The 25191-nt window shown below is 41.1% G+C and overlaps 1 protein-coding gene across 1 annotated transcript; it reads left to right on the top strand.

Annotated features, from left to right (window-relative positions):
* On the top strand, positions 1-23440 carry LOC102923001 (aph-1B gamma-secretase subunit). The gene is made up of 6 exons (XM_006979307.4): positions 1-132; positions 1397-1567; positions 8605-8675; positions 9255-9377; positions 17567-17694; positions 22888-23440. Exons 1-6 carry the CDS (start codon positions 20-22, stop codon positions 23053-23055), a joined length of 774 nt encoding a protein of 257 aa, XP_006979369.1. The 5' UTR covers positions 1-19; the 3' UTR covers positions 23056-23440.
* Positions 23441-25191: the final 1751 nt, after the last annotated feature.

Here is a 25191-nt window from a genome sequence, read left to right as displayed (position 1 = left end):
ACTGGCTTCGGCGGTCGCCATGACGGCGGCCGTGTTCTTCGGTTGCGCCTTCATCGCCTTCGGGCCCGCGCTCGCTCTCTACGTCTTCACCATCGCCACCGACCCTTTGCGCGTCATCTTCCTCATCGCCGGGTGAGACTGCCCCCGGTCCTTGACGCAGCGGGTCCCCTCCCGCGCCGGGGTCCCCATGACCTCGGGGATCCCCCCCCCACTGTCTCCAGCCTGTGGGACTGCCAGGGCTGAAAGGAGGGGGGCTCCTCCTCTCCTGCCAGGGTCTGAGGAGAAGGGCAGGCTGAGCAGGCGCGCCCTGCGCATCCAGGCTGCTGTGGACTAAGTGTGGGGACGCTTGGATCCATTCGTGTGTGGAGCCTTCGCCTTTCCACAGGAGTCTCATTTCACCCAGTGCTCAGTGGCGTCCAAGAGTGGTTCCCACCCTCTGTCATTAAAGTCACCTGGGGATCAGTGACCCACCCCTCCCCAGCCCCCATCCTCGGACTCAGAATGCCTGTGAGGAGGGGCTTGGGCTCAGATTTTTCTTGTAGACCCCTGGGTAATGACTGGGGTGCAGCGGAGGGTGGAAGTGCGAGAAAACGCAGCAACACCTGACCAGGCCATGTCGTCCTGGGAGCTTGGTAAATACCGAACTCTGCTGGCGAACGTGGTCTTGCTCTCTCTGCACCTGCTGAGAGTTTCTGGGACTTGGCACCAGGCCAGCTAGCTAGGCCAGGGACTCCCGTCTTTCTGAACTTCTTTTTGACTTACTGAACAGCGCTCCTTCGCTATTGTAATTAAAAAACAATAGAGTCTGTTGATCCGAAGGCTTATAAGGCTTGCTGTCGTCATTAAAATCCACAGGAGGGTTGTCAGAACCGGGCCTGGAAAACAACGACACCAGAGCACGGGTTTGCAACTTCTGAACTTTACACGGGGCACACTATGAATGCAGGTTTAAGTATTTGTTTTAGTCAGAAAAAGACTATCTGTACAGATAGTTAGCCATTAAATCCATAGTTTCTGGAGAATTTTGAGACTATGAAAATTGCAATGGTCACTGGTTATATATTTCTATATATAACCAGTGTTTTTCAAAAAGGAAAAACATCGCTTAGAAAAATAGCAACCGAGTTCCTCTTGGCCAGTCCTTGGCAGACAGTGTCTTAGTGTGCACCTGACAGGGTCACTCAGCACGTTCTTGTTGAGCACATCTGACATTCCTCTTGGACTATTTTTCTCACTAGGAGAGACTGATCAGCAACTGATGATCCAGAACGCCACTTCAAGGACTTTTTTCCCAATTAAAAAAAATCAAGATCTTTGTTCCTTTTCCAGCAGATTTAAAGTCATTATTAATCTTGTGCTTCTGTTAACTTGTGGCTTTTTTTCTTCTACATTCCAGAGCTTTCTTCTGGTTGGTGTCTCTTCTGCTTTCATCTGTTTTTTGGTACCTAGTGAGAGTCATCACTGACAACAGAGATGGACCAACACAGAAGTACCTGCTCATCTTTGGAGTGTTGCTCTCTGTCTGTTTCCAAGAACTGTTTAGGTTTGCGTATTATAGGCTGTTAAAGTAAGTTAAATGTTTGCTTTATTTTCCCAGTTAGACTTGAGTTGTGATTTGGTGATTGGTCCATTTCTAGCCTGAAAATATAGAGTATTTAAACTTCTGGCCTGGCTTGCCTGCCTGCCCTCATACCCTCCCTTTTTCTTTTCTCTTTTGTCTCCTTCCTCTCAAAAATGTTTCTTGAGAATTTGCCCAATGCGAGGCACTTTGTAGAAACTGGAGATACAGAAGCCCTGGTGGCACACACCTTTAATCCCAGCTCTCAGGAGGCAGAGGCAGGTGGATCTCTGTGAGTTGGAGGTCAGCCTAGTCTACAGAGTCTAGTGAGACCTGTCTCAAAAAAACAGAGAAAGGGAGGGAGGTCAGACCTCCTGGAACTTTTGATGGGAGGAAACTAGCAAGAAATGAATGAACAAATAGAAGATGAGAAGTGCATTGAAGACAAATAACCCAGAGAAATAATTACTGAAACAACAAAGAGCCTTCCCATTGGGACTTCATGTTTCCCTTACCACCTGAAATAAATTATTCTTATAGAGATTATGCTTCCATTGTTTTGACTTAGTGAGAAAAAAAGATCCATTTTTTAAACATTTTCTTTAGTTTCAAGTCTGCAAAGTACATTTTTTTTAAAAAGCCCAAGACATGAGCTCCCTTTTGGGGATAGGATGTGGTCATCGGTCAGACCCATGAGGATCTCAGATGTACTTGGAACTCCATGTTGTTTTTGTAAATCATGAGATTAGCTTCTCTTGTGTGGTAAAGCTCAGTGGAGTGATAAATGTGCTGTCTTGTTTTCATTTCTGCCCATGAGACTCTCCATGGATTTCATAGATAAAAGTGAACCTCAGGAACAGCACCTTGAATAGGCTTCTGGTAATTTGATTTCCTAATATGTTATTATTCTGGATAAAAAAAACATTTTGCCTTTACTAATAGATATTAGATTCCCTTTTTATAATGAAGCAATTTAAGTTACAAATTGAAAACCAGGAAGCCATTGCTTAGAAGCAAAAACCATAGCTTTTGGGTGCCTGGCAGATGATAGTCCTGTGGGTAAAGGTGCTTGCCAGCAAGCCTGATGAGCTGAGTTCAAGCTCTGGATCCATATAAACATAGGAGAAGAGAAAGCACTCCCTCAAGTTGCCTTCTGACCTTTACATGTATATATACACCCTAGCATTAATGTGCTCACCTGCATGCACACACAGAAAATAAAAAATAAATGTAACTTTAAAAAGATATATTTTTGAAAAGGTTTAAAATGGCAATTGCTAGTCTCTGGGGAAAACTTAAAGAGCATTAAGTAAATATTGAAAGGAATGTGAAGAACTGGGAATGCAGCTTAGTTGGTAGAGCCCATGCCAGCATGCTCAGAGCCCTGGTGGTTTTCATTCCCCAGTATTGTTTAAGAAAAAATGAAAGAAAAGAAAAAAAGCAAAGAGAGGAAAAAGTAACATTTAAAGCTGGTCATGGTGGTCACCAGCCAGTAGTCCCTGCTACTCAGAAGAAAAGACCTTGAGCCCAGAACTTTCAAAGAAACAAAAAGTAACGTTTAAATTTTTACAGGGAGGACATTTAATTATGTTGAATGTTTCTGATATGCAGAAGTTAGTTACTACCATCCTAAGATTTGATTTATTGTTGTTGTTATTTTAAAGTACTAATGGTTGAGGCCAGGATCTTGCACATGAGAGGCAAACAGTTCACACCCCTAACCTTCAATCTACAATCTAAATTTTAACTGTATATTATTACGAGGGTAATCAAAATGGTTCCACTTTTGGCCTGTGCCATGGTGATTGTCATAGGGTCCCTGTGAAGTCTCAGCACACCTCCATTCTTCACAGGAACCTCCAAAGGCATGGTTGTGGCTTCTAAGCCCTTTCCTCATTTGGCAGTGGACATGCCCCCTTTGGTCGTTTGGCAGTGGACATGCCCCCTTTCCTCGTTTGGCAGTGGACATGCCCCCTTTGGTCGTTGCCTGTTTTTCACCAGATGCTTGTACTGCAGTGTGATCCAAGCAGCACCCTTGACCAGACATTGTTTTCTACATAACCCAGCCCCATTGGGGACTAAGTTTTCTATCAGCATCATCACTGGCTCCTGCTGCCTTTGCACATTTAGATGATGGTTTTAATTTTGAAAAACCTTCATTTGTAATACTATTACAGTTTGGGACATGGGTTTAGTAACCTCTTGTTTCAATGATGATCCTGACCTTCATCAGAGTGCCAAGATTTAGATGGTACCTGCTGGTTTTCCCTGCCGTCTTTTCAGTTTTTCACTGGAAGCAACAGCTTTTCCTCGGCACCAATCAGAGTTCCTGAAAGACTATAAACTGAAAGTAGGTCCTCATTTTGAATGAGGGCAGTAGGAGAATGGCACCATGTGAAGAAGGAATCCTGACGTTTTGCAGGCAATCAGCTAGGAAGTTCAGAGAAACCTCTTTGGCCTCCTAGGGAAATTATTCTTGTTCTTCTGAAAGGAGGTTTGGGAAAATTGCAAACAGTGAATCAGAGAAACATGCATTAATAGATGTCTGTGTTTGCATTGCAGAATTCATAGTTAATAAGCTTTTGGTATATTCTACAAAAATTTCCTGTCATGCCTAATCTGTAATTCTAGTACTTGGGAGATGGGGCTGAGAGGATCAGGAGTTCAAAGGTACCTTTAGTACTTCCAAGTTAAAGCTTACTTGATTAACATGAGATCCTATGTAAAAAGCAAAAACAAAAACAAAAAATCCCCAACAAACAAAACCAAACTTTTCAAATTCCCAGAAAATTTACTACTGTTTAATATTATATAACTGTGTTAAAGCAAGCTTGAGAATTTTGACAATTTTTATAGCACTTTGTTAATGACTAATGTGTAAGTGGATACATTTAAATTAATATCTTATGCTATACTGTATTAAAACAAAGATTTGGCTGTAACCAAATTTTGCTTAAATATCCCACTGCCAAAAATAGGTTTTGTCAAAAATTGAGCTTTTTAGTTTAAGGAACTGCCTTAGTCAGAGTTTTGCTGCCTGAATTTGCTTCCAAGATTAAAATGTTTAGTATTTGCACCCATTTTCTTTTTCTTTCTTTCTTTCTTTTTTTTTTTTTTTTTTTTTTGGTCTTTCAAGACAGGGTTTCTCTGTGTAGCTTTGCGCCTTTCCTGGAACTCGCTTTGGAGACCAGGCTGGCCTCGAAGTCACAGAGATCCACCTGCCTCTGCCTCCTGAGTGCTGGGATTAAAGGCGTGTACCACCACCACCACCACCACCACCACCACCACCACCACCACCACCACCACCACCACCACCGGGCATTGCACCCATTTTCTAAACCATTGCAGTCAAATAACTTTTTTCATGAGTCAGCAATAGTTACTTCACTCTGAATGGATTAATGAGTGAATAGTAATAGTGAGAACTACTGGTGCTACAATATTTCCTCTCGTGAATTCTGTAGCACAGAATGTGGAAGTTCACCAAACTTCTAAATTAATATATTCACGATGTAAGAATGTTTTGTTTATGTTTGTTTGGTGAGTGAATTGTAACTGCCAGCATGACAAGGCCTCGCAGAGTAAGAAATTGGCATGTGGCCACAAGTGTTTTATATGTTTCCATGTAACATATAAATATTAAAACATTCTAAGTTATGTAGCCTAAAATATAACCGTTCATTACCTAAAACAGATGTCTTTGGTAACTGTTGCCTAAAACTGCTGTGCAATGCCTATATAGAATTAATTTTGCTTGGATTGAAAGTTTTGTAACATAATTCAGTTTCATTGTAATACAAATACATATTTGGTGAGTTTAGAAAAATCTTATGTTTACGGAAAAGAAAAAAAGCTAAGATAACCACTGTTATGGGTTTTGTTTGCCCCTCCCCCACCGGCCTATACCTCCCCTACCCCTGCTACAGTTTCTTTTTTTAAAATCTGCATTGGTATGAAGATATTAGGTCTCCTGAAACTGGATTTACAGACAGTTGTGAACTGCCATGTGGGGCTGGGAATTGAACCCAGGTCCTCTGGAAGAGCAGTCAATGCACTTAACCACTGAGTCATCTCTCCAGCCCAGATCAGCACAGCTTTTGGATGTTGTTGGTTTTTGCTTTTTTTTTTTTTTTTTAAAGAAGTGTCACTCTTTTTAAAATTTTTTAAAGTGGTATATTAGGGGCTACAGATGTAACTCAGCTGGAGAGTAGTTGCCTATCAAACAGGAAGCCCTGGGCTCCATCCCAGGATCTAATAAGATGGGCATGGTGGTTCACACCTGTAATCTTAGCTCCATAATGATATTGAAGCCAGCCAGTTACATGAGACCATCTCAAAAACCAAAGCAACAAATAAACAAAGAGAAAAACTCCAAATATCTTAAATACATGAAGTCAAAAGTTGAATACACTTCCTCATTCCGAGTTACAGAGTTTGTGAGAGGAAATGTTGCAACACAGACAGTTCACTGTTGACATTAGGAAGTGAGAAAGTACAAAATGTGATGAGTTTCCAAGTTCTTGATGAACACTGACTCTGCTAGGCAGGATGTCTCTTCTGGCTACTGAAGCATAAACTCTGTTACATTTGTTACCAGATTCCCACAATTAAAAGTTCCAATTTTTATAATATAAATTTTTTAAAACTATTGATAAATTATTTTCTTATTTGTTTATTTATTTATCTGTTTATTTATTTTTATGATCCAACATCTCATGTAACCCTGACTGGCCTGGAACTTGCTATATAAGCCAGGCCAGCCTTGAACTCCCAGGGATCCAACTGCCTCTGTCTCCTACATGCTGGGATTAAAGAGGTGCACCACCACCTCTGGCTCATTTATTCTTTTTTGAGTGTGCAGATGAGAGGGAGATTATCAAGGGATCTGAATAGAAATACACCATTTGAGGTTTTCTGTGGTTTTGCTTTTGTTTTGCTTTATTTTAAAAGTTTAAAAGTTATTTTAGAAGTAGAGGTCTCATGTATCCCCACATGGCTTCCAACTCAGTATGTAGTTGAGAATGACCTTGAACTTCTGACCTTGTTGGTATTTCTGACATGGGCTACCATGCCTAGAAACTTAAGATATTACTGATTGCAGTACCACAGTGTGTCCAACTGAGAAAATATCTTACACAAAACAGAAATCCTCCCAAATTTATCAATTAAGCTACCTATGTACATTTGTTGCTGTAGATTATTACTATTATATAACTCATAAAGTTGAACTAACCTTTAACAGAATTTTTCTGACAGGTAGGTTTGTTTTATTAAGGAAAATTGTACAATTTAGTTGGTTGCTGCTCTGGAGAAATAAGAAGACAGTCACATAAATATCTGAGTCACATCCTTCCTGCCAAACAGTGCTTCCAAATGGACAACACTGAAATTGCAAATTGTTCCTTTTGATTCTAGAGAAGCAGAGGATCCTTTTCACTATTCACATGGCTATTTTGATTGAATTCTATATTACCAAACATAATCAGTGACATTTATATTTGTGCAGTGATTCTGTATTATGTATTGAATAGACCAACAGTAATAACTATGTATGTGTTCCTTGAGATTTTAAATTTCATTTTACATTGGTCTTTTGAGTAGAGTTTCACTGTATAGCCCAGGCTGGCCCTGAACATTCAGAAGTCCTCCTGCCTCAGCCTCCCAAGTGCTAAGATTGCAGACATGAGCCACCACACCTGGCTTCCCTGAAGTTTAAATTAATGCATGTCTGAGAAATAAGTGTGTTCTGGTTAGCTTGTCTGTTCTTACAGCTCATCTCACCTCCTTCTGTTTCAGCACTGGCTGACAAGTCATTCCAAAGTATTTTGGTTCTTTTGTAGACATACTTTACAGTATGTATAATTTAAATATCCTTTCAGTTGGCTTGTAAATGGTTGCAGAGTTTCTGGCCAACAGGGATTAGTAAAAGAGACAGTAGTATAACAAATCACAGCTAGTGTTCCTAATACGTCTGCATAACAATAGGGTAGGGGGCAGAGGCAGATTCTTGGTACATTTGTGAACTGGCCATAACAGAAGTATGGATCTGATCACTCTGGGTTGATTTATTACTGAGAAGTATTTGTTTTTTCATTTAAGTATTTATAGTCTATTCTAAAGGCAGAATTTCATACAGGATACTATAAAAACATCAGACTTCACGTGCTTCTGAATTGGGAATGTGAATCAAATAGTAAACTATTTTAGAATCAAAAGACCTCATGATTAAGTACCAACATGAGAATTTAGCTCCTCACTATATCATCTACTTTAACAAATTACAATGGAGAAGAGTGGGAAAAGTTGGGGGCAGGCTACGGGTGTCACTGAGTGATCGTATTCTTAGCACGTGTGAGGCATGAGCTTAGTTACTACACTAAAAAAACTGCTGTTAGAAGGGTGAGAATGATTTTGGTTCTTTGGAGTGGGAAGTAGAACGGAGGATAGGAGAATGTAACCATAGTGAAATATACAACAGAACGCCACTAAGTTGGAGATAAAGATATAAGACTTTGGGAAGAAGAAAATTCAGAGTGATAGATCCCTCAGGCTAATGAGATAAATATTTGTTGATCTCAGAAATTAAAACATTGCTATTATTCCCATTGAATTTAATCCCTGTTGGCTTGTTACTAATATTTTTTATTTTTCCTTTTATGGAGACATCAACTAGATGAGGTTGGTAGATATTTAATTTGACTTCAGTTATTAAAAATGTGCTGGGTCTCACTTAAATGGATTCTGACTGCAAACTAGAGTGTAACCTGATCAGAAGCCTCACTAAGAATCTAGGTTTAAAGGGTTCTGTGACCTGCCCTATATGCAGCTATTTCTTTTAAAAAAAAAATTGTGTCAGTTGGTGGTGGCACATGTCTTTAATCCCAGTACTCGGGAAGCAGAGGCAGGTGGATCTCTGTGAGTTCGAGGCCAGCTTGGTCTATAGAGCAAGATCCAGGACAGGCTCCAAAGCCACACAGAGAAATCTTGTCTCGAAAAGCAAAAATAAAAAAATAAACAAACCAATAAAAAATGTGTTTTTCTTTTAGAACAGCCAATGAGGGTTTGAAAAGCATAAACCCTGAGGAGACAACACCCTCAATGCGACTGTTGGCCTATGGTAAGTTAGACCCTGTGGTGTCATGAAGAGAAATAATAGAAGTCCTGAAGAGGTGACTCAGCAGTTAAGAGCACCTATTGCTCTCGCAGAGGACCTGAATTCAGTACCCAGGACCCAGACAATGGCTCACAACCACCTGGAACTCTAATTCTAGGGGATCCAATACCTGCACACACACACACACACACACACACACACACACACACACACACACACACTGGATCTAGGTCTCCATGTAGAATTAGCTCAGTCTGGCCCAGAGATCTCATCTTGCAATCACAATTACTCCCTCATAGTCTGGCAACAATAAACCAAAGCCAGGGCCTTCATCACATTACCCTCTTTTTCCTCTCCAGTTTCTTCTGTGCCTCTGCCTTGTTCATTGATCTGATACTTCCTGTCCTTCCTTTTCTCCTCTCCTTTCTCACTTAGCCTTCCAGAGCTGGCTGTCTGGTCCTTCAGCAACAGCAGGTGTACCCTTTTCCCTGCAGTGAAATAGTATTCCCCAGTCCTTGCAAATTAGATTTGAACTGAACTCATAACAGGAAAAGGGGTTAACGGTGTTTTCTTCCTCTCTAGTTTCTGGCTTGGGCTTTGGAATCATGAGTGGAGTGTTTTCCTTTGTGAACACCCTGTCTGACTCGTTGGGACCAGGCACAGTGGGCATTCATGGTGATTCTCCTCAGTTCTTCCTTAATTCAGGTATGTGTCCTAGCTGTGCTCTGAAGGATCGTCCTTATTGCAATTCATTGGCCTCAGAATTCAAGCAGAGGTGGTTTATATTAAGACTTTCAAAGGGAAGATATTCTTAGGCACTACAAGTGAAGGACCTGGGAGTGGGGGCAGAGGTTTGATTGGAGTACTGTAGAATATTACAGGAATTGATCTTGCATAAGATTTATATATTTGCTGGTCAGTGGCGATACACACCTTTAATCCCAGCACTCGGGAGGCAGAGGCAGAAGGATCTCTGTGAGTTTGAGGCCAGCCTGCTCTACAGAGCAAGTTCCATGATAGATTCCAAAGCTACACAGAGGAAACCCTGCTTCAAAAAACCAAACAAACAAACAAAAAGAATTATATATATTTATTTGGCTATACTAAAATGTTTACAGTATAGTTGAAACATTAGCAGCTAATTTTTATGAGCTATATCCTCTCTGTTTTGTCATTTTAGATTTATCTTCGATATAAACCTGTAAACACCTGCTTTTTTTCCTTGCCCAGTGCTAGTGATTCAACACAAGACCCCTAGTCTACATTCTAATATCTGATTAATCTATAACTCAGTGCCTTTTATAGATAGGCAGCATGACTTGATCTTTAAATGCAGAGGGAAAGGTAGATGATTTAATCTTTTTATGCCAAGATGCAATACAAAAGGACCAACTCTTTTCACAGTGCTTCTCATTCACCAGCAACAAGTATGACACAATGACCAAAGTTTGTTTTATAATTAGAATATTATTTTATTAAATTCTACTTTGTTTAAAACTAGAGGAAAAATAGTTGTGTTTGTAGTTGTCTAGACCAATAGCAGTTATTAACTGGAATAAGTGGACTCACATACCAATTTTTTCAATTAAAGCCATGCTCACATCCAGGCCAAAGCTCATTAGGGAGCTTACCATCTTGTAGGGGAATATGACCAAAAACTAAATAGTGTTTCAGTAGATTTTAATAGAATAAAAAGATTATAAAGAGAAATGGCCAATTTTTAAAAAGCTGCAGTAGTTTAGAGACATCCTGGCACTCCTGACCCCGAGACAGTCTCCCACCATTCTCAGTTCCCTTGTTTGTTCAAATCTGAGCCTCGCCTGTGGACATTAATGTGCCAGCTTCTCCAGTGAACCCATCCCTGTGCAGCCAGCAAGCTAGTCTTCCCTGTTTGGAAAGTGTTTGACTTTGTGAGGCTGAGAGCATGCAGTTCAGACCCTTTAACTCTGGGAGTTAAGGGGAAGTGTGTGAGTGGATCATGCTTGTTAATGTTGCCCCCAACGTAGCAGATTGCCTTTGTGAATATTCCAAACTGGAACATTCCTGGTAATTTTTATGATTTACTTATTTGTATTTTATGAGTATTTGTTCTTTGCCTGCATATATGTCTGTGAGGGTGTCAGATCCCCTGGAACTGGAGTTACAGAGAGTTATGAGCTGTCATGTGGTTGCTGGGAATTGAACCCAGGTCCTCTGGAAGAGCAGCCCGTGCTTTTAATCACTGAGCCATCTTTCCAGTCACCTGGCATAAATTTTAAATGTTCATAATGCTTGGTTTGCGAAAAGCAAATGTAGTTCTAGTGGCTAATGTCTGTCAGAGTCCAGTAGAAATTAAGAAGACACCTTCTGTATTGTGAATTTTCTTAGTTTACATTGTTTTAGGAAGTGTTTTCTTGCCATCTTCATGTATTGATGGTTTTTGTATTCTAGATGGTGCTAACTCCCTTCAGTAAACCAGGCTATTATAAAGGTCAGCTTAAAATGAGTCCCTTGGAAGAGTAGATCTGTTCCTAAAATGGTAATTAGAATAAGTAAGAAATATGAGTCATTAATTAGCATCTCTTTCTATGTCCGTTATGTTAGTAATACACATATTATATGATATCTGTATGTACATAAATTTTTATGTTATATAAAAATAGTTTTATGAAGTACACATGTAAGTTAGTTCTTTTTTATCAGTACTTGTGGAGCAGGCCCACATTTAGACTCATTGCCATTTCTTGGAAGTACTTGGCTGAGAAGGAAGTATGAGATTTAGGTTCCAAGTTCAAGTCACATCATCAATTTAGTATTTGGGGACAAGTCCTTTTGATTATTTAAGTATGCAGACTATTAATAAGTATTAACGATTTCTCCATGCCTTCTGCCCATGATAGGAATAAAAACAAACACAAAGCACAATATAAATGTTACAGAGGAGGAGAGAGGTGTGGACTCATATGGAGACAGTAAAGTGCTTTGCCTCTGTCATATACATCCTAGCTGTGAATGACGATGTGACTATTGTTGAGTGCCTCTTGCTGTCCAGTTGTGTGCTAAAATATATAAGCAAGCGCTGTGGCTGTCTCATTATTTGTGTCCCTAGAACCTCTTGGAGTCCTTTGTTACTAGATGCCGCTTAAAATGGTTACTGAAAAATAAAAGCTAGTCACAGCTTATGGAGGAAGGACCATTTGAATAGACATTCACTTAAATATAATTAATATTTAGGCCAACAGAGGAAGGAGCTGCAGGGAAGGATGTTCCAAGTAGAAGGAAGAGACCTCTCTCCTGCAGGCCTCAATTTCTAACTCTTTCCGGAAGGACAGAAGTAGTGACCAAAAGCTGGGCATGGTGGTGTGTGCTTGTACATCCCTGTACTCAGGACGCAGAGGCATGTGGATCCCCATGTGTGAGAGGCCAGCCAGGGCTACATTGTGAGACACTGTCTAAAGAAAATAAAAAATGAAGAAAGAATGCCCAGCTTAGAGTCACTAAGCATTAAATAAAACTAAATCCAGTACGATAAAAACTTGAAAGAGAAAAATTTCACCCTGTTTTTAGCATTATTAATCTAGCTTCCCTCAACTACCTCAGTTGGAACCCATGCGGCTCTGTAGCTGTGTGGGACACATGTCCTAGGCATCCTGGCATTTGCTGATTGTTCCACGGCCATTTCTTCTGGTTAGTTCTGGCTCGACTGGGCCAGTTCACTCTTAAAGCTCCTCTTGCACTCCCCACATCTCTGATAACGAGAGTCAAAGTGTTCACATCAGGATGCTCATGGCCTGATATCTGGAGGAAGCATTCACATTGTAAATTATTTTATGGTTGTAGCATAGAATTGACATGCATTAGCAGTGAGAAATTACTCCTCACACTTAAAGATTAATAAAGGAAAAAGCTCCTTAGCTTTTCCAAGTATGTGACTAGTTCTGACTAGTAAAGAAAAAGGAACCAGCCTCAAACAGATAATTCTACCAGCTTATGTAGACCTTAGGCATATATATTCCACACACTGTTAACCTTAAATCTCTTTTGGATTCTAGCACCAGGTTACACTTAGAGCAACTTTAACAGAGACAGGAAACAGCAAGTCTGGCCACTTGGGCAGTTGGGAGATTTATATGGTAAAGACATTGCCACAATTATTTAAGTACACCAATGTTGTTCTGTTTGAATAGTTTCCCAGGGTCATCTTGCCCACCTGGCAGATTGAGCCTTTTCCTGGTAAAAGCACAGGGGACTTAATGATATACCAGCTACCTTGAGCTGCCTGTTAGAGGCATGTTCTTTGATATGAGGATGGGTCTAGTGACCAGCTGTAGTCAGGGTTGTCTTATTTTGTATGGTAATGGAGCCTAATTGGTGGTCAATATTTACCAGGGTAACCTGCTATGCTGGAGGCAACATTAATAAGCATGACCCATTAACACACCTTCACTTAACTCATAGCCAAAGTTAAAGGGTCTGAACTGTGTGCTATAGTCCTTAGAAAGCCAAACTTTTCAAACAGGGAAGACTAGCTTGTAGCTGGAGAGCTTTTCTCTCCAAGTTCCACCAAGTACCGCCAGTCCCGGAGCCTACTTATAAAATAAACACACAGACACATTATTTAAACTGCTTGGCCATTAGCTCAGGGCTATCATTGTCTAGCTCTTACTCTTATATTTAGCCCATTTCTATTAATCTATACTTTACCACATGGCTCATGGCTTACTGATACCTAACATCTTGCTTGTCCTGGTGGCTCCAGACAGTCTCCCTCTCTGCCTCCCTGTTCCCTCAATTCTCCTCTCTGTTAGTCCCGCCTATACTTCCTGTGTGGCTACCGGCCAATCAATGCTTATTTATACAGAGCTATATCCACAGCACTAGCTTGCTGGTTGCACAGAGGTTGTATTCATTTGACAATTTAATTTTGGGTGTCATAGTATATGTGTAGAGGTCAGAGGACAATTTGTGGGAGTCAGTTCTCTCCTTCTGCCACTGTTAAAGAAATATTATGTATTCCCAGTGAGAAATCACTCTGTACACTTAGAGATTAATAAACAAATGCTCTTTAATAATAGTGTGCATCTAGCTATGGCTAATGCCCAAAGAAGAGCCAGCCTCCAATAGTAGGTTTTGTTAACATATATACATCTTAGGCTTATGTATTATTATATATGCTGTCATTCTTAAATTTCCCCACTTCCCACCCATGTCCAGGCTACACAATGGAAACATAAATAGAAGAGTGCAAATCTGGAAACTTAGCATATGAGAGATTTACACAGAAAGATATTGCCAGAATTATTTTAAGTATGCCACCATGGTTGGTTGGTTTGTTTCAAATAGTTGTCACCAGAGGTGATTTTGCCCATCTAGCAGAATTATGCTGTCTCAAGAAGGGAACTGTGGGCTTTTTTGCACACCAGAACTTGGCAGTGGTTATGACCCTATACTGCCCTCTTGATCTGTCTGTTAGAGGCATGTTCTTTGATACTGGGATGGACATAATGGTTGGCTTTAAATCAGGGTTGTTTCTGTTGTTATGGGAATGGAGCCTAAGCTGGTCAATCCTGAAGAACAAACACTTACTTACATTCTAGCATCCTAAATTTTGTTTATCACTAACAAACCTGGTTAGCAAACTACTTATCTTTGGAGTATTTTGGAGGCAGTGTTCCCTTAGTTAAGTTCTACTTTGTATGACTTAATGTCTCCTAGTCAAATCAAGGATGACCTTTTGAACTTTTTGAGCCTCCTGCCTCTGTCTCTATCTCCTAAGTGCTGCACCACCATTCCTGGCTTGAGGTCTGACTTTCTGACACAAGGATGTAGTTGAAGAGTCACAGGGATCTGCTGTTAAAGTCATTTGGGTCTAGACTGAGGAGGAACTTGAATGCTGGTCTGAGATGTCTGATTTGACTTTGGAGGCAAAGTCAGTCCATCAGGCCTCTTAGCTGGAAGGATCAAGACATTCAGATCTGGAATTTGGAAGCACGATCAGGATCAATGAGGTCTGTGGTAGCCCACAGAGGTTCCCTAGTAAGGCCTTACTTAAGGTCAGAAAGCCTGGGCTTGCTTTGCAAGGCTGCATAATGGGATGATTTGGCTAAGGGCATGGTTACCAGGTGTTTTGAAGGGTCTACACTTGTTGGTACTTTATACCTCGACCTTGAAAGGGGGAGGTCTTTTGCCCCTCCCCTTGCTGATGTATAAAAAGCCCATCATGAATAAAGTCGAGGTGGCTGGGTATTGATCCAGGGCCCTCCCAAAGCTATCCTGTGTCTCTGTCTTTCTCGAAGTCTCTGTCTATATATCTAGCTAATACTTCCTCACTCCTCACTCCTCCCCTCAAGAACCCTTGGACAGGTCAGAGCTGGTCCCTGACAGAGATCCAGAGAATGCTTGACTGAAGCTTATAGAATAACACTGTTTTGGATAAGAACAGGCTGGAAAATGTTATCAGTAAGAGCATTTCCCAATTGGCTGGACTCTGGGAGCTAACCTTGGGAGCACACTTAGCTGATCTCAGTACCCATGGCAAAGCCTAGAGAGAAGGGCAAGCAGAGGCTGCCAGGGCAGATGGCAGATGCCTGTGGTAGTGATTCCTCTTGACATTTGATTGACGTCTACGTCTTAGAAAACCCTTCCTTAGAATATGAAGACTTTATGAATTAAAAAAAAAAGTTCCCATTGTGTCAGTTTTTGCCTTGGTCTTTTTTGACTCAGAGAAAATTTAAAAGCCTTTGCTTAGACTCTGGGCATCTTAAGTGGTCTCAGTGTCAGACCATTGATAGGCATCTGTCCTTAAGAACTGTCTTCTTCAAAATGATGACTGGACCTAGATCGAATCCTTTTTTTAGTGTGGTCTTCCAGAGCCTGACATGAAGACACTGTCCCAGAGATGTGACAACTTACTCTCTTCTAGCCACAAGTTATGTCCTTTTAATATTATTTTGTGGATCTCTTACTTCATATGAATATTATGCATTTTCACAGTGTGTTTGTTCTCACTAAGCATTGTGTTTTTGTTTTTTTGTTTCTGAGACAGGGTTTCTCTGTGTAGCTTTGCACCTTTCCTGGAACTCACTCTGTAGCTCAGGCTGGCCTCAGACTCACAGAGATCCACCTGCATCTGCCTCCCAAGTGCTGGGATTAAATGTATGCACCACCACCACCACCACCGCCTAGCTTAAGCATTGTGTTCTTGAGATCATACATGTTGTGAGTCATTTATAGTAGTTCACTAGGTGAGTACAATGTAATTTACTTATACATGGAATGATTTTGCCTCCAAAGTCAAGTCAAACATCTCAGACTAACATCCAAGTTCCTCTGCACTCATCTAGACCCAAATGACTTTAACAGCAGATCATCTATGACTCTCCAAATGCCTCCTTGCATCAGAAACATAGAACTCAAGCCAGGCATGGTGGTGCAGCACTTGGGAGGTGGAGGCAGAAGTGGGTAACCATGGCCATTACTTGTTATTACAGCAGTACTGGTGTAAATATTCTTTTTTTTTTAAGATTTATTTATTTATTATGTATACAGAAGAGGGTGCCAGATGTCATTACAGATGGTTGTGAGCCACCATGTGGTTGCTGGGAATTGAACTCAGGACCTCTGGAAGAGCAGTCAGTGCTCTTAACCTCTGAGCCATCTCTCCAGCCCTGGTGTAAATATTCTTGCATCTCCTTATAACATTTATAAGAATGCCTCCTTGGCAGGATTCTGAAACTTGACCATGCATTAAATCTCTAGGAAAGCTGTTTAAACTGGCTTTGCTGGGCTCCTGCCCCATTGCTTCTGATTCATGGGTGGGATGGGTACCAGTAAGTTGCATTGATAACAAGTCCCTGGGCTAGTGATCTGTTGATTTGAGAACTCACTGGTTTGGAGTACAGATAGAGTATATAGTGTATATAGTCCATAGTATATATGGTCTATAGTCTATAATATATAGTCCATAGTAGATATAGTCTATAGTGTATTGCATATAGTCCATAGTGTATATATAGTCTATAGTGTATACAGTCTGTAGTATATATAGTCTATAGTATATAGTGTATATAGTCCATAGTGTAATAGTCTATAGTATATAGTATATATAGTCCATAGTGTATATAGTCTATAGTATATAGTGTAGCTCAAATGCCTTGCTGGACTGAAATAGATGTAACTATTCTCCTTTGCTTGGCAATGCCAGGTTATTTTTCCTTCAAGTGGTGCAGAACTCTAGCCTGGGGTTTTTCTGTCTGGTGGGTTAAAGCTCATGGCCTGTTTATTATGTGGCAGGAAAGGGAAATCTATATGCCTTTTTTCATGTTAAAGTGTGAATATATGGGACTTGCTTGCTTTAAAAAAGAAATGTTATCCAGGACACAGGACACCTATACAGGCAATATTACAGAGACATGGAAGTGATGGTCAGATTCACTGCCAACTCTTAAAAAGTATCTTAAGAAAATTACAATGATTTTTAATTTTTTATTACATTCTCTAAAAATTTTCTGAAGAGAAATTTCCCTACAGTGTCGAGACTTGTTGAGACAGTGTGTTCTGTTCAACTGAGAAAATTCTCTGTAAATAGGGCTGAAGGATAGTTGAAAATAAGCTGTGTAGATTTCATACTAATCTCATTGCATACCTCAGGGAAACTCCTTGAAAGCCAAATCCAAGTTGGCTTTTGTCTAACAGGTTTGTCTTCTAGAGGAATAGCTTCTACAAAGACTGCCCCCCTCCTAACTTCTTTGGAAGTTAATGTGGAGTTCTTAGCAAGCCAGTTCTGTGCACTGGTGGTCAGATTCTATCACTGAAGCCAGGGGACCCTCGGGGCCGGTGCACAGTGATGGGGTTCAGCTGGGTTTGGTGTCTGTTGTCTGCAGGACTGGCCGCTAATTGCTGACTTGTCTTTTCAGCTTTCATGACGCTGGTGATCATAATGCTGCATGTGTTCTGGGGCATTGTGTTTTTTGATGGCTGTGAGAAGAAAAAGTGGCACACCCTCCTTACAGTTCTCCTGACTCACCTGCTGGTGTCCACCCAGGTGAGTGTTGTCCCTGTGTCCCCAGTGCTGGCAGAGCTCAAGTGCAGACGTCTGTGTGGTGGATTCCACCCAAAGGAAGGACACCCTCGGGAAAGTGGGGCAAGTCAGAAAAGCCCTGGAGTGGACAGTGGGTCGTGTGTGTCTCAGCACAGTGACAGTCTAGTTAATTTTGAGGGGGTCTGTCTCATTAGAGATTTTCCTCATGTCTGTCCTTTAGTGATATATGGTCAAGCCTAAAATAGTTTGCATCACGCTTACGTATGAAGCATATCTGAAGCAATTTTCCTCCATTACAAATTCCTTAAGATACAGATTTTAGTTAAGTTTAAATCTTTAGGTGAAAATTATTTTTTTTTTTTTTTTTTTTTTGTGATATATATTTTTTATTTTACAATACCATTCAGTTCTACATATCAGCCATGGGTTCCCCTATTCTCCCCCCTCCCACGCCCTCCCCTTACCCCCAGCCCACCCTCCATTCCCACCTCCTCCAGGACAAGTCCTCCCCCGAGGACTGTGATCGACTTGGTAAACTCAGTCCAGGGAGGTCCAGTCCCTTCCTCTCAGACTGAGCCAAGTGTCCCTGCATAAGTTCCTGGTTTCAAACAGCCAACTCATGGAATGAGCACAGGACTTGGTCCCACTGCCTAGATGCCTCCCAAACTGATCAAGCCAATCAACTGTCTCACCTATTCAGAGGGCCTGATCCAGCTGGGAGCCCCTCAGTCTTTGGTTCATAGTTCATGTGGTGAAAATTATTTTTACTTGATTAATTTTGTTAACCACCTCCCTTTGTTTTTGTTGTTGTTTTGGCTGTTGTGAAGCTGTTGTGATGCTTTATGTGCATGGGACTTTCCCCATATGTTTAGGCTTTGAGGCAGGGAACTATGAAGTCAATTGGTGTGAATATTTGAGCTCTTGATACAAGTTTCTAAAACAGGCTCCGAAAGGTGGGGACACTTTACACGTTCTGAGCAGTAGCAGATGTGCTGGTTTCCCTGCCTTAGTGACATTATAACAGAGCCAGTCTGCAAGGTCAAGTTTAAAACAGTTGTCAGATTTGTTTTTACAGCAGTGTGTAAGGACTTGGATCTGAGTGCTAATTGGTCATTTATATACATGACAGTTATCAAAATGACCCTGCCGTGGCCCTGTCTAGACCCTTTGCACATTTTATGTACAATATTGAAAAGGTTTCTCCTGGGTCAGGGAGATGGTAAAAGAAAATTGTATTTTGAGACAGGATCTCACTCTGTAGCCTAGGTTATCCTGGTAATCACCAAGTAGACTAAACCTCAAAGTCATGGTGGTCCTCCTGCCTCAGCCTCCTCCTCCTTTGTTCAACATTCTTATAACAACTCTTCAGTTCACTGAGAGGGAAAGACAAAGTCCTACATTATCTGTACATGGTTCTCACTTCTCACCAACCTCCTACTTCCCTCCCTACATCAGTTCTCAGCAGCATCTCCCTGTGGGTTCCACAAACATGCTAATTAGTGCCAGTCCTCATCAGCAGGTGAAAGTGCTTGCCAGGCAAATTGATACCCTGAGTTTAATACACAGTGCCCGTCGTGGAAGGAGAGAGCCAACTTCCGAAAGTTGTCCTCTGATCTCTACAAGTATGCCTTGGCATGTGCATGTTTGCACTCACACACGTTACACAAATACAAACAACAGTAACAGTTATGTTTTTGTAAAGAAAAGTTCTTCTCTAACCTGCCTCCTGAGTCTCTACTTTTCTTCTGTTTAGAGTTTCTATCCTATTTTCTTCCACTAGGCCTCTTGCCCTCTAGTCCAGCTAAAATACAGTCTGTTTCCCCATGCATGCCCAAAGTCTTGCAGTACTTTTTAGTACTAAGGTTACCTCTTACACGATGGCATCTATGCAAAGCCAAGCAAATAGTGTAAGCATAAAAGACAGAAAAGTAAACATATTAAAAAATTTAATATTATTTATCTGTGGATACAGGAACTATACATTTATTTTTTTCTATTTGTAAGACAAAGGGACGTTTTGATAATTATCATGTGCTTAAAAAACAAATTACCAGTCAGATACAAATCATTACAGAGTACTTTAAGAATGAGTCTGGACAAGTTTTTTCAACTTTAATTTGCAAACTGGTGCTACAGTCAGGCTGACCTTGAACTCATGGTCTACCTGCCTTTACTTCATTTGGTCTAGGTAAAGGAACTGATCATGTGGTTATCTTAAGAGAGAACATACTAGACTGAGTAGCCAAGGTCTTCTGGTTAGAGAGCATGCTTAGCATGTTTATGGACCAGGGTGGTCAGAGCAGATGAACCATGTGAGATTAGTGGGGGATGCTGCTGAGAACTGACGGAGGGCGGGAAGTAGGAGGCTGGAAGTGAGAGCCACGTACAGATAATGTAGGACTTCGTCTTTCCCTCTCAGTGAACTGAAGAGTTGTTATAAGAATGTTGAACAAAGGAATGTGGGCTCTGAGGAGGCTGAGGCAGGAGGACCACCATGACTTTAAGGCTAGTCTGTCTACCTAGTGATTTGCAAGCTAGCCTAGGCTACAGAGTGAGATCCTGTCTCAAAATAGAAAATGCGGGGAAAGGTGGAGGATAATCTGGCACCATTTGGAATAGATTGCTTTGATAAGAGTAGATTAGCTGGGAGAGGTCATTTTGTTGAGGGAAAGGCAAGGAGGACTTGGATGAAAGAGCAGTGAAGAAATGAGAAATGGCCAGATTCAGGGAAACATGTATCAGAAGGAGAGCCATCGTGTTCCCTACAGACTGGATGAGACAGATGAGAGGAATCTAAGAGCAGGCTATTGAACAAGCACTTGAAGCTCTAAGCCTTCTGCTCAGCCCTCTAGTTCCTAGCTACGGTGACAATTACAACTATAATTCATTCCGGGATATGTCGGCAAACACGTGCACATATATTCTTTTGGTACATACCTAGAAGAGTGCATTACATCAACTGGTCATATCACTCAGATTTTTTAATCATGTTTATATTGACATAATCACTAACCATTTATCAACAAGCTTCTGTTGCTCTACATCCTTGCCAATACTTGGTATGACTTTGTCCTATTTTACAGGGAATATAGTAAAAGCATACTACACTTTTATGTCCTGATAGTAAAGTAAGCACTTGGACTATTTCTTTTTGAAACCCCTTCAAATATTTTGCCTACTTCCTGCTGTCTTTTTTAATGTTTTAGGAGTTCTTTATACTTTCTACAAGAGAATCTCTTGTCAGGTATATGTGCTGTAAACGGTTTGTATTTCATTGTCTTTATATTCTTTTTTTAGACACTCTCCCTTTATAGCCCAGCCTGGTCTAGAATTTACTCTGTAGCTCTGGCTAGCCTCAAATGTGGCTATTCTGCCTCAGCCACTTAGAACTAGTATTGTAGATGTGTCTTGTGTGTGGTTCTGGGGCACCAGCGAAGGGTATCCTGCATGGACACAAGCAAGCCTCCCATGAGTTACATCCCCAGTCCCAGTTTTTTCATTTTAATGTTGTCTAATTTATTGGTTTTTATTATTTTACTTTTGTCTTCTGATAAATAACGTAGCTAAACTTCAAGTTTTAAGAGTTATTTTTCTCACCTGGGTAGTGTCATTTTCTATAACCAAGATCCAATGCTTTTGTGATTGCTTATGGGGGAAAAGGGCTCTAAAACAGATAAACTGAAAAAATTCAAAGGACTCGATCATTCAGCAATATAAACTAAAATTTAATGTGCTTGAATGTAGGATTATTCTGGAAAAGTTTCCATAACATTTCCAAAATCTACCTTGCCCCAAGTGTGGCTCTTGAAGAACACATTCTTTCTACATGAGGTGCTACCTGAAAAATAAACCCATTTCTGGAGAGTTCATCTTTGGTTCCTTAGTCAGGGGCATATGCAGGTTGGGTGAAGAAAAGTGCACTTGTTTTAAAGGTGTGTGGCAACAAATTGACCCAGTCAAATATTTTCTTTTGCTAGAACTGGTCCTTCAATTTCCTCCTTGACTTCTACTACAGACACTATCCTGATTTTCTTTTGCCTCATTCTTGACTCCTTTGCAGACTAATTTTTGTTTGTTTGTTTTGTTCTGTGTTTCCAGACAGGTTTTCTCTGTGAGTCTTGGCTGTCCTAGAAGTTGCTCTGTAGACCAGGCTTGCCTCAAACTCACAGAGTCCCACCTGCCTCTGCCTCCTGAGTTGGTGGGATTAAAGGCATACTCTACCAACACTTGGCCATTACTGACTCTTAATCTTCCAGAGATTGAGCAATGTTGGAGTATCTTAGAGCTTAATCTTGCACTGTCTTTTCCTGTCTTTGTAGTAGCTCCTTGGGAATTTTCATTCATGGGATAGCATTAAGTTCCATGTGGAGGCTGTGCTAGTGCTTTTCCTTTCCATGGCCTGTCCTCTGAGTACCATGCTCACACTTTCAAGGGCTTATTTGACTTCAGCCTTTTGAAGTCTCCTGGTCTGTTACTAGTAATAGTAACATGATATCTTTGGATTACGAGTGCCCATAATTTCAAGCTTGTTTCTGCCTCATCCTCCAAGTCCTTTCAATCATAATTTGCAATTAATATTTTAATTACTTCTTCATTATCTGTGTTATTTAGTAGTATATAAGTTCCATTATGGTGGAGACTTGTCTTCAGTAATTTCACTCAATGCACCGTTTGGCACTCTATCAGTCATTCTTTGGTGCTGGGGATTGAACCCAGGCCTTCATACACTCTACCACTGAGCTGCGTTCCTGTTAATGTTTTATAATGATTAAACTTTTGGAATCCATAGCAATTGTACAGTCAAAAGGCTAACTCTATTTCCTCATGTTGCTTTGAATACTAATGGTTCATATTAAAGTAATCTAGATGTACCTGACTTTGCTGCAAATTCTTAGAGCCAATTCAATTAACACAGAAATGGAGCCCAGGTGCTCCATTGCTCTCTGTTAAGTATCCCACTAGCTGCTGGCTACAGGTGTCTTCTGGGGTTGCCATTTGAGTCAAGCACAGTGCAAGTTCACAGCCCAGTGTCTGCTGGGCCTTCCTGAGTCTCTCACACACGACAGTCATCCCATGATTGAGAGACACAGTCCAGCTGTTGAAAGCATTATGTATTTTTTTCCCTCTGTATCTGTTTATTCCACAGGTTTGAAAAGCTTGTGCTTTTACCCAAGCTGATTTATTTTTCCTTTGCAGACCTTCCTAACTCCTTATTATGGAGTAAATCTGGTGTCAGCATATATAATCATGGTGGTCATGGGCATCTGGGCATTTTTTGTCGCTGGAGGTAGCTGCCGAAGCCTGAAACTCTGTCTGCTCTGCCAAGACAAGGACTTCCTTCTTTACAACCAGCGCTCCAGATAACCTCTGACGGCCAGCACCTCCAGACAGCAGCCTGTGTCTTTAGAGGAGGCACAGCTGAGCCCTTTTCTGAAAAGACCCTTTCTCCTGGAACACAGAAGCAGCAGAACTGTCTAGCCTGGACCTGTCCCTGAGCTTTCACACAGCAGCCTCTGGAAGAGCTGCAGTGTGGCCTGCAGCCTGGCTGCATGTTTGAGGTATCTGGGGAAACAAAGACTGATTCTTCTGGACTTCTCCTCCAGATCTGATCATCCTGGGTGTGCAGTGCAGCTGAGAACCACTGGGGTCCACTGGGAAGTTCTGAGAACACCCAAAGAGAACGAGGTTCGGTATTTAACCGTCTCCTAAGTCAACTCCTTCTGAGCAAGTAAATTTCTGGATGTAGTAACCTGGGTAGTCCTTGTCTTTTATGTACCGATGTCACATGAGGCTGAAGGGCCGTTCTCTGTGATTAGTTTAGAGTACTGCAGTGAGCATTTCTGAATGCAGCATTCATGTGTATGAAGTGTGAATGTATTATATACTTAATATAGTTATTGTCAGTTACCTTATAAACTTTCTGTGTTGTATCCAACACATACAAGCCACCTTTAAATGTGTGATAGTGGTCAAAAAAATTTTTTTTGGTTTTATTTTCTTTTGAGACTGGATTTCTCTGTGTAACAGCTCTGGCTGTCCTGGAACTCACTATGTAGACCAAGCTGGCCTGGAACTCACAGAGATCTGCCTGTCTCTGCCTCCCAAGTGCTGGGATTAAAGGTGTGTGCCACCATTGCCTGGCCAAAAACTTTTTTTAATTAAAAATATTGACAGTTATGTGTGTGTGGAGATCAGAGGACATCTTGTGGAAGCTTCCTCCTTCCACTGATACTTGTATTTCATAGACACCTATATATCTTTTTATGCTGAGTGGAAATAAATTCTATGGAGGAAAAAATAAAACTATATAGCAATAAGGAAATAGTGTGACCAAGCATGATGGTGCACTTTTGTAGCCCTGGACTGAGCTGAGGCAACAGGATCTTGAATTTAAGGCCAGTCTGGGCTACAGACATAGTGAGCTCCTTGCCTTATAAAAGTTTTTGATCAAGGGAAAGAATTATTGTGTACTACATTTTTTTTGCTTATTGATAGATCAGAAACAATTATTAATGTGTGTTTGCCTGCATGTATGTCTGTGTACCATATGCATACCTGAGGAGGCCAGAAGTGGGCTTTGGATCCCCTGGAACTGGAGTTACAGATGGTTGTGAGCCACCATGTGGGTGCTGAGTCCTCTGAACTGAAACTGGGTCCTCCACAAGAGCAAACAAGTATTCTTTACCACTGAGCCATCTCTCCAGCCCCTTAAAATACATTCTAAAACCAAGAAACTCAGTGTACCTGATCCTTTAAAGGCCCTCAGTGTTCCCTGAGTGAATGAATGAAGTTACTGAAGAGTGTTACTATTTACTTACTGCCCCATCCACTCAGTTACTAACTTTTCTTATTCAATATGCACTGTTCTATTCTTTTAAAAAAAATCTTTATGTGCATATGTGTATAGTTGTGGTGTGTGTGTGTGTGTATGTGCACACACATGTACTCATATGTGAGTGTAAGGACAGGAGCCTTGGTATATTTGGTACATATGTGGAGGTCAAAAAACAACCTTGGGATTTGATTCACCTTCTACTTGTTTGTGACAAGGTCTCTGTTGTTTTTGTTGTTCGCTGCTGTGTGTGCCAGGATAGCTGGACAGAGGGCTTCAGGGAATTATTTTATATCCACCTCCCATCTAACTGAAGGACTCAGATGCCAGCTACCTAACCAAGATTTGCATGAGTCCTGTGGAATCAAAGTCAGGTCTCATTGTAGGGTAAAAGGGTCAGCCAAAGAAACACACCCTGACCCTGAAACCAGAGCCAAGAGGTTAAAAAGGGCCAGTGAAAGAAACACACCTTGCCCCTGACCAACTCAGTACAAAAACCAACGAATCCCTGAGCACGAAATCCAGCCAATCTCTGAGTTTGTCCAAGCTCAGGGATTGAAATCCAACCAATTCCCACCCTGAAAATCTTCACCCTGGAAAAACTTCCTAAGAAACCCTATATAACTCCTGTACCTGATCAGTTTGAAGTTGCCTTTTTCTACCGTTAG

Source organism: Peromyscus maniculatus, chromosome 7 (genome assembly GCF_049852395.1).
Source record: "Peromyscus maniculatus bairdii isolate BWxNUB_F1_BW_parent chromosome 7, HU_Pman_BW_mat_3.1, whole genome shotgun sequence".
Lineage (NCBI taxonomy): Eukaryota > Metazoa > Chordata > Mammalia > Rodentia > Cricetidae > Peromyscus > Peromyscus maniculatus.
The sequence above is the reverse complement of the archived record's forward strand: the minus strand, read 5'-3'. Positions and strand labels throughout refer to the sequence as shown.

Excerpts from the sequence above, each read along its gene's own strand:
- LOC102923001 (XM_006979307.4), top strand. The coding sequence starts at position 20 with ATGACGGCGGCCGTGTTCTTCGGTTGCGCCTTCATCGCCTTCGGGCCC. Across the intron at positions 1,568-8,604 it reads GCGTATTATAGGCTGTTAAA|AACAGCCAATGAGGGTTTGA; the intron begins GTAAGTTAAATG and ends TTTTTCTTTTAG. Across the intron at positions 17,695-22,887 it reads ACCTGCTGGTGTCCACCCAG|ACCTTCCTAACTCCTTATTA; the intron begins GTGAGTGTTGTC and ends TTTCCTTTGCAG.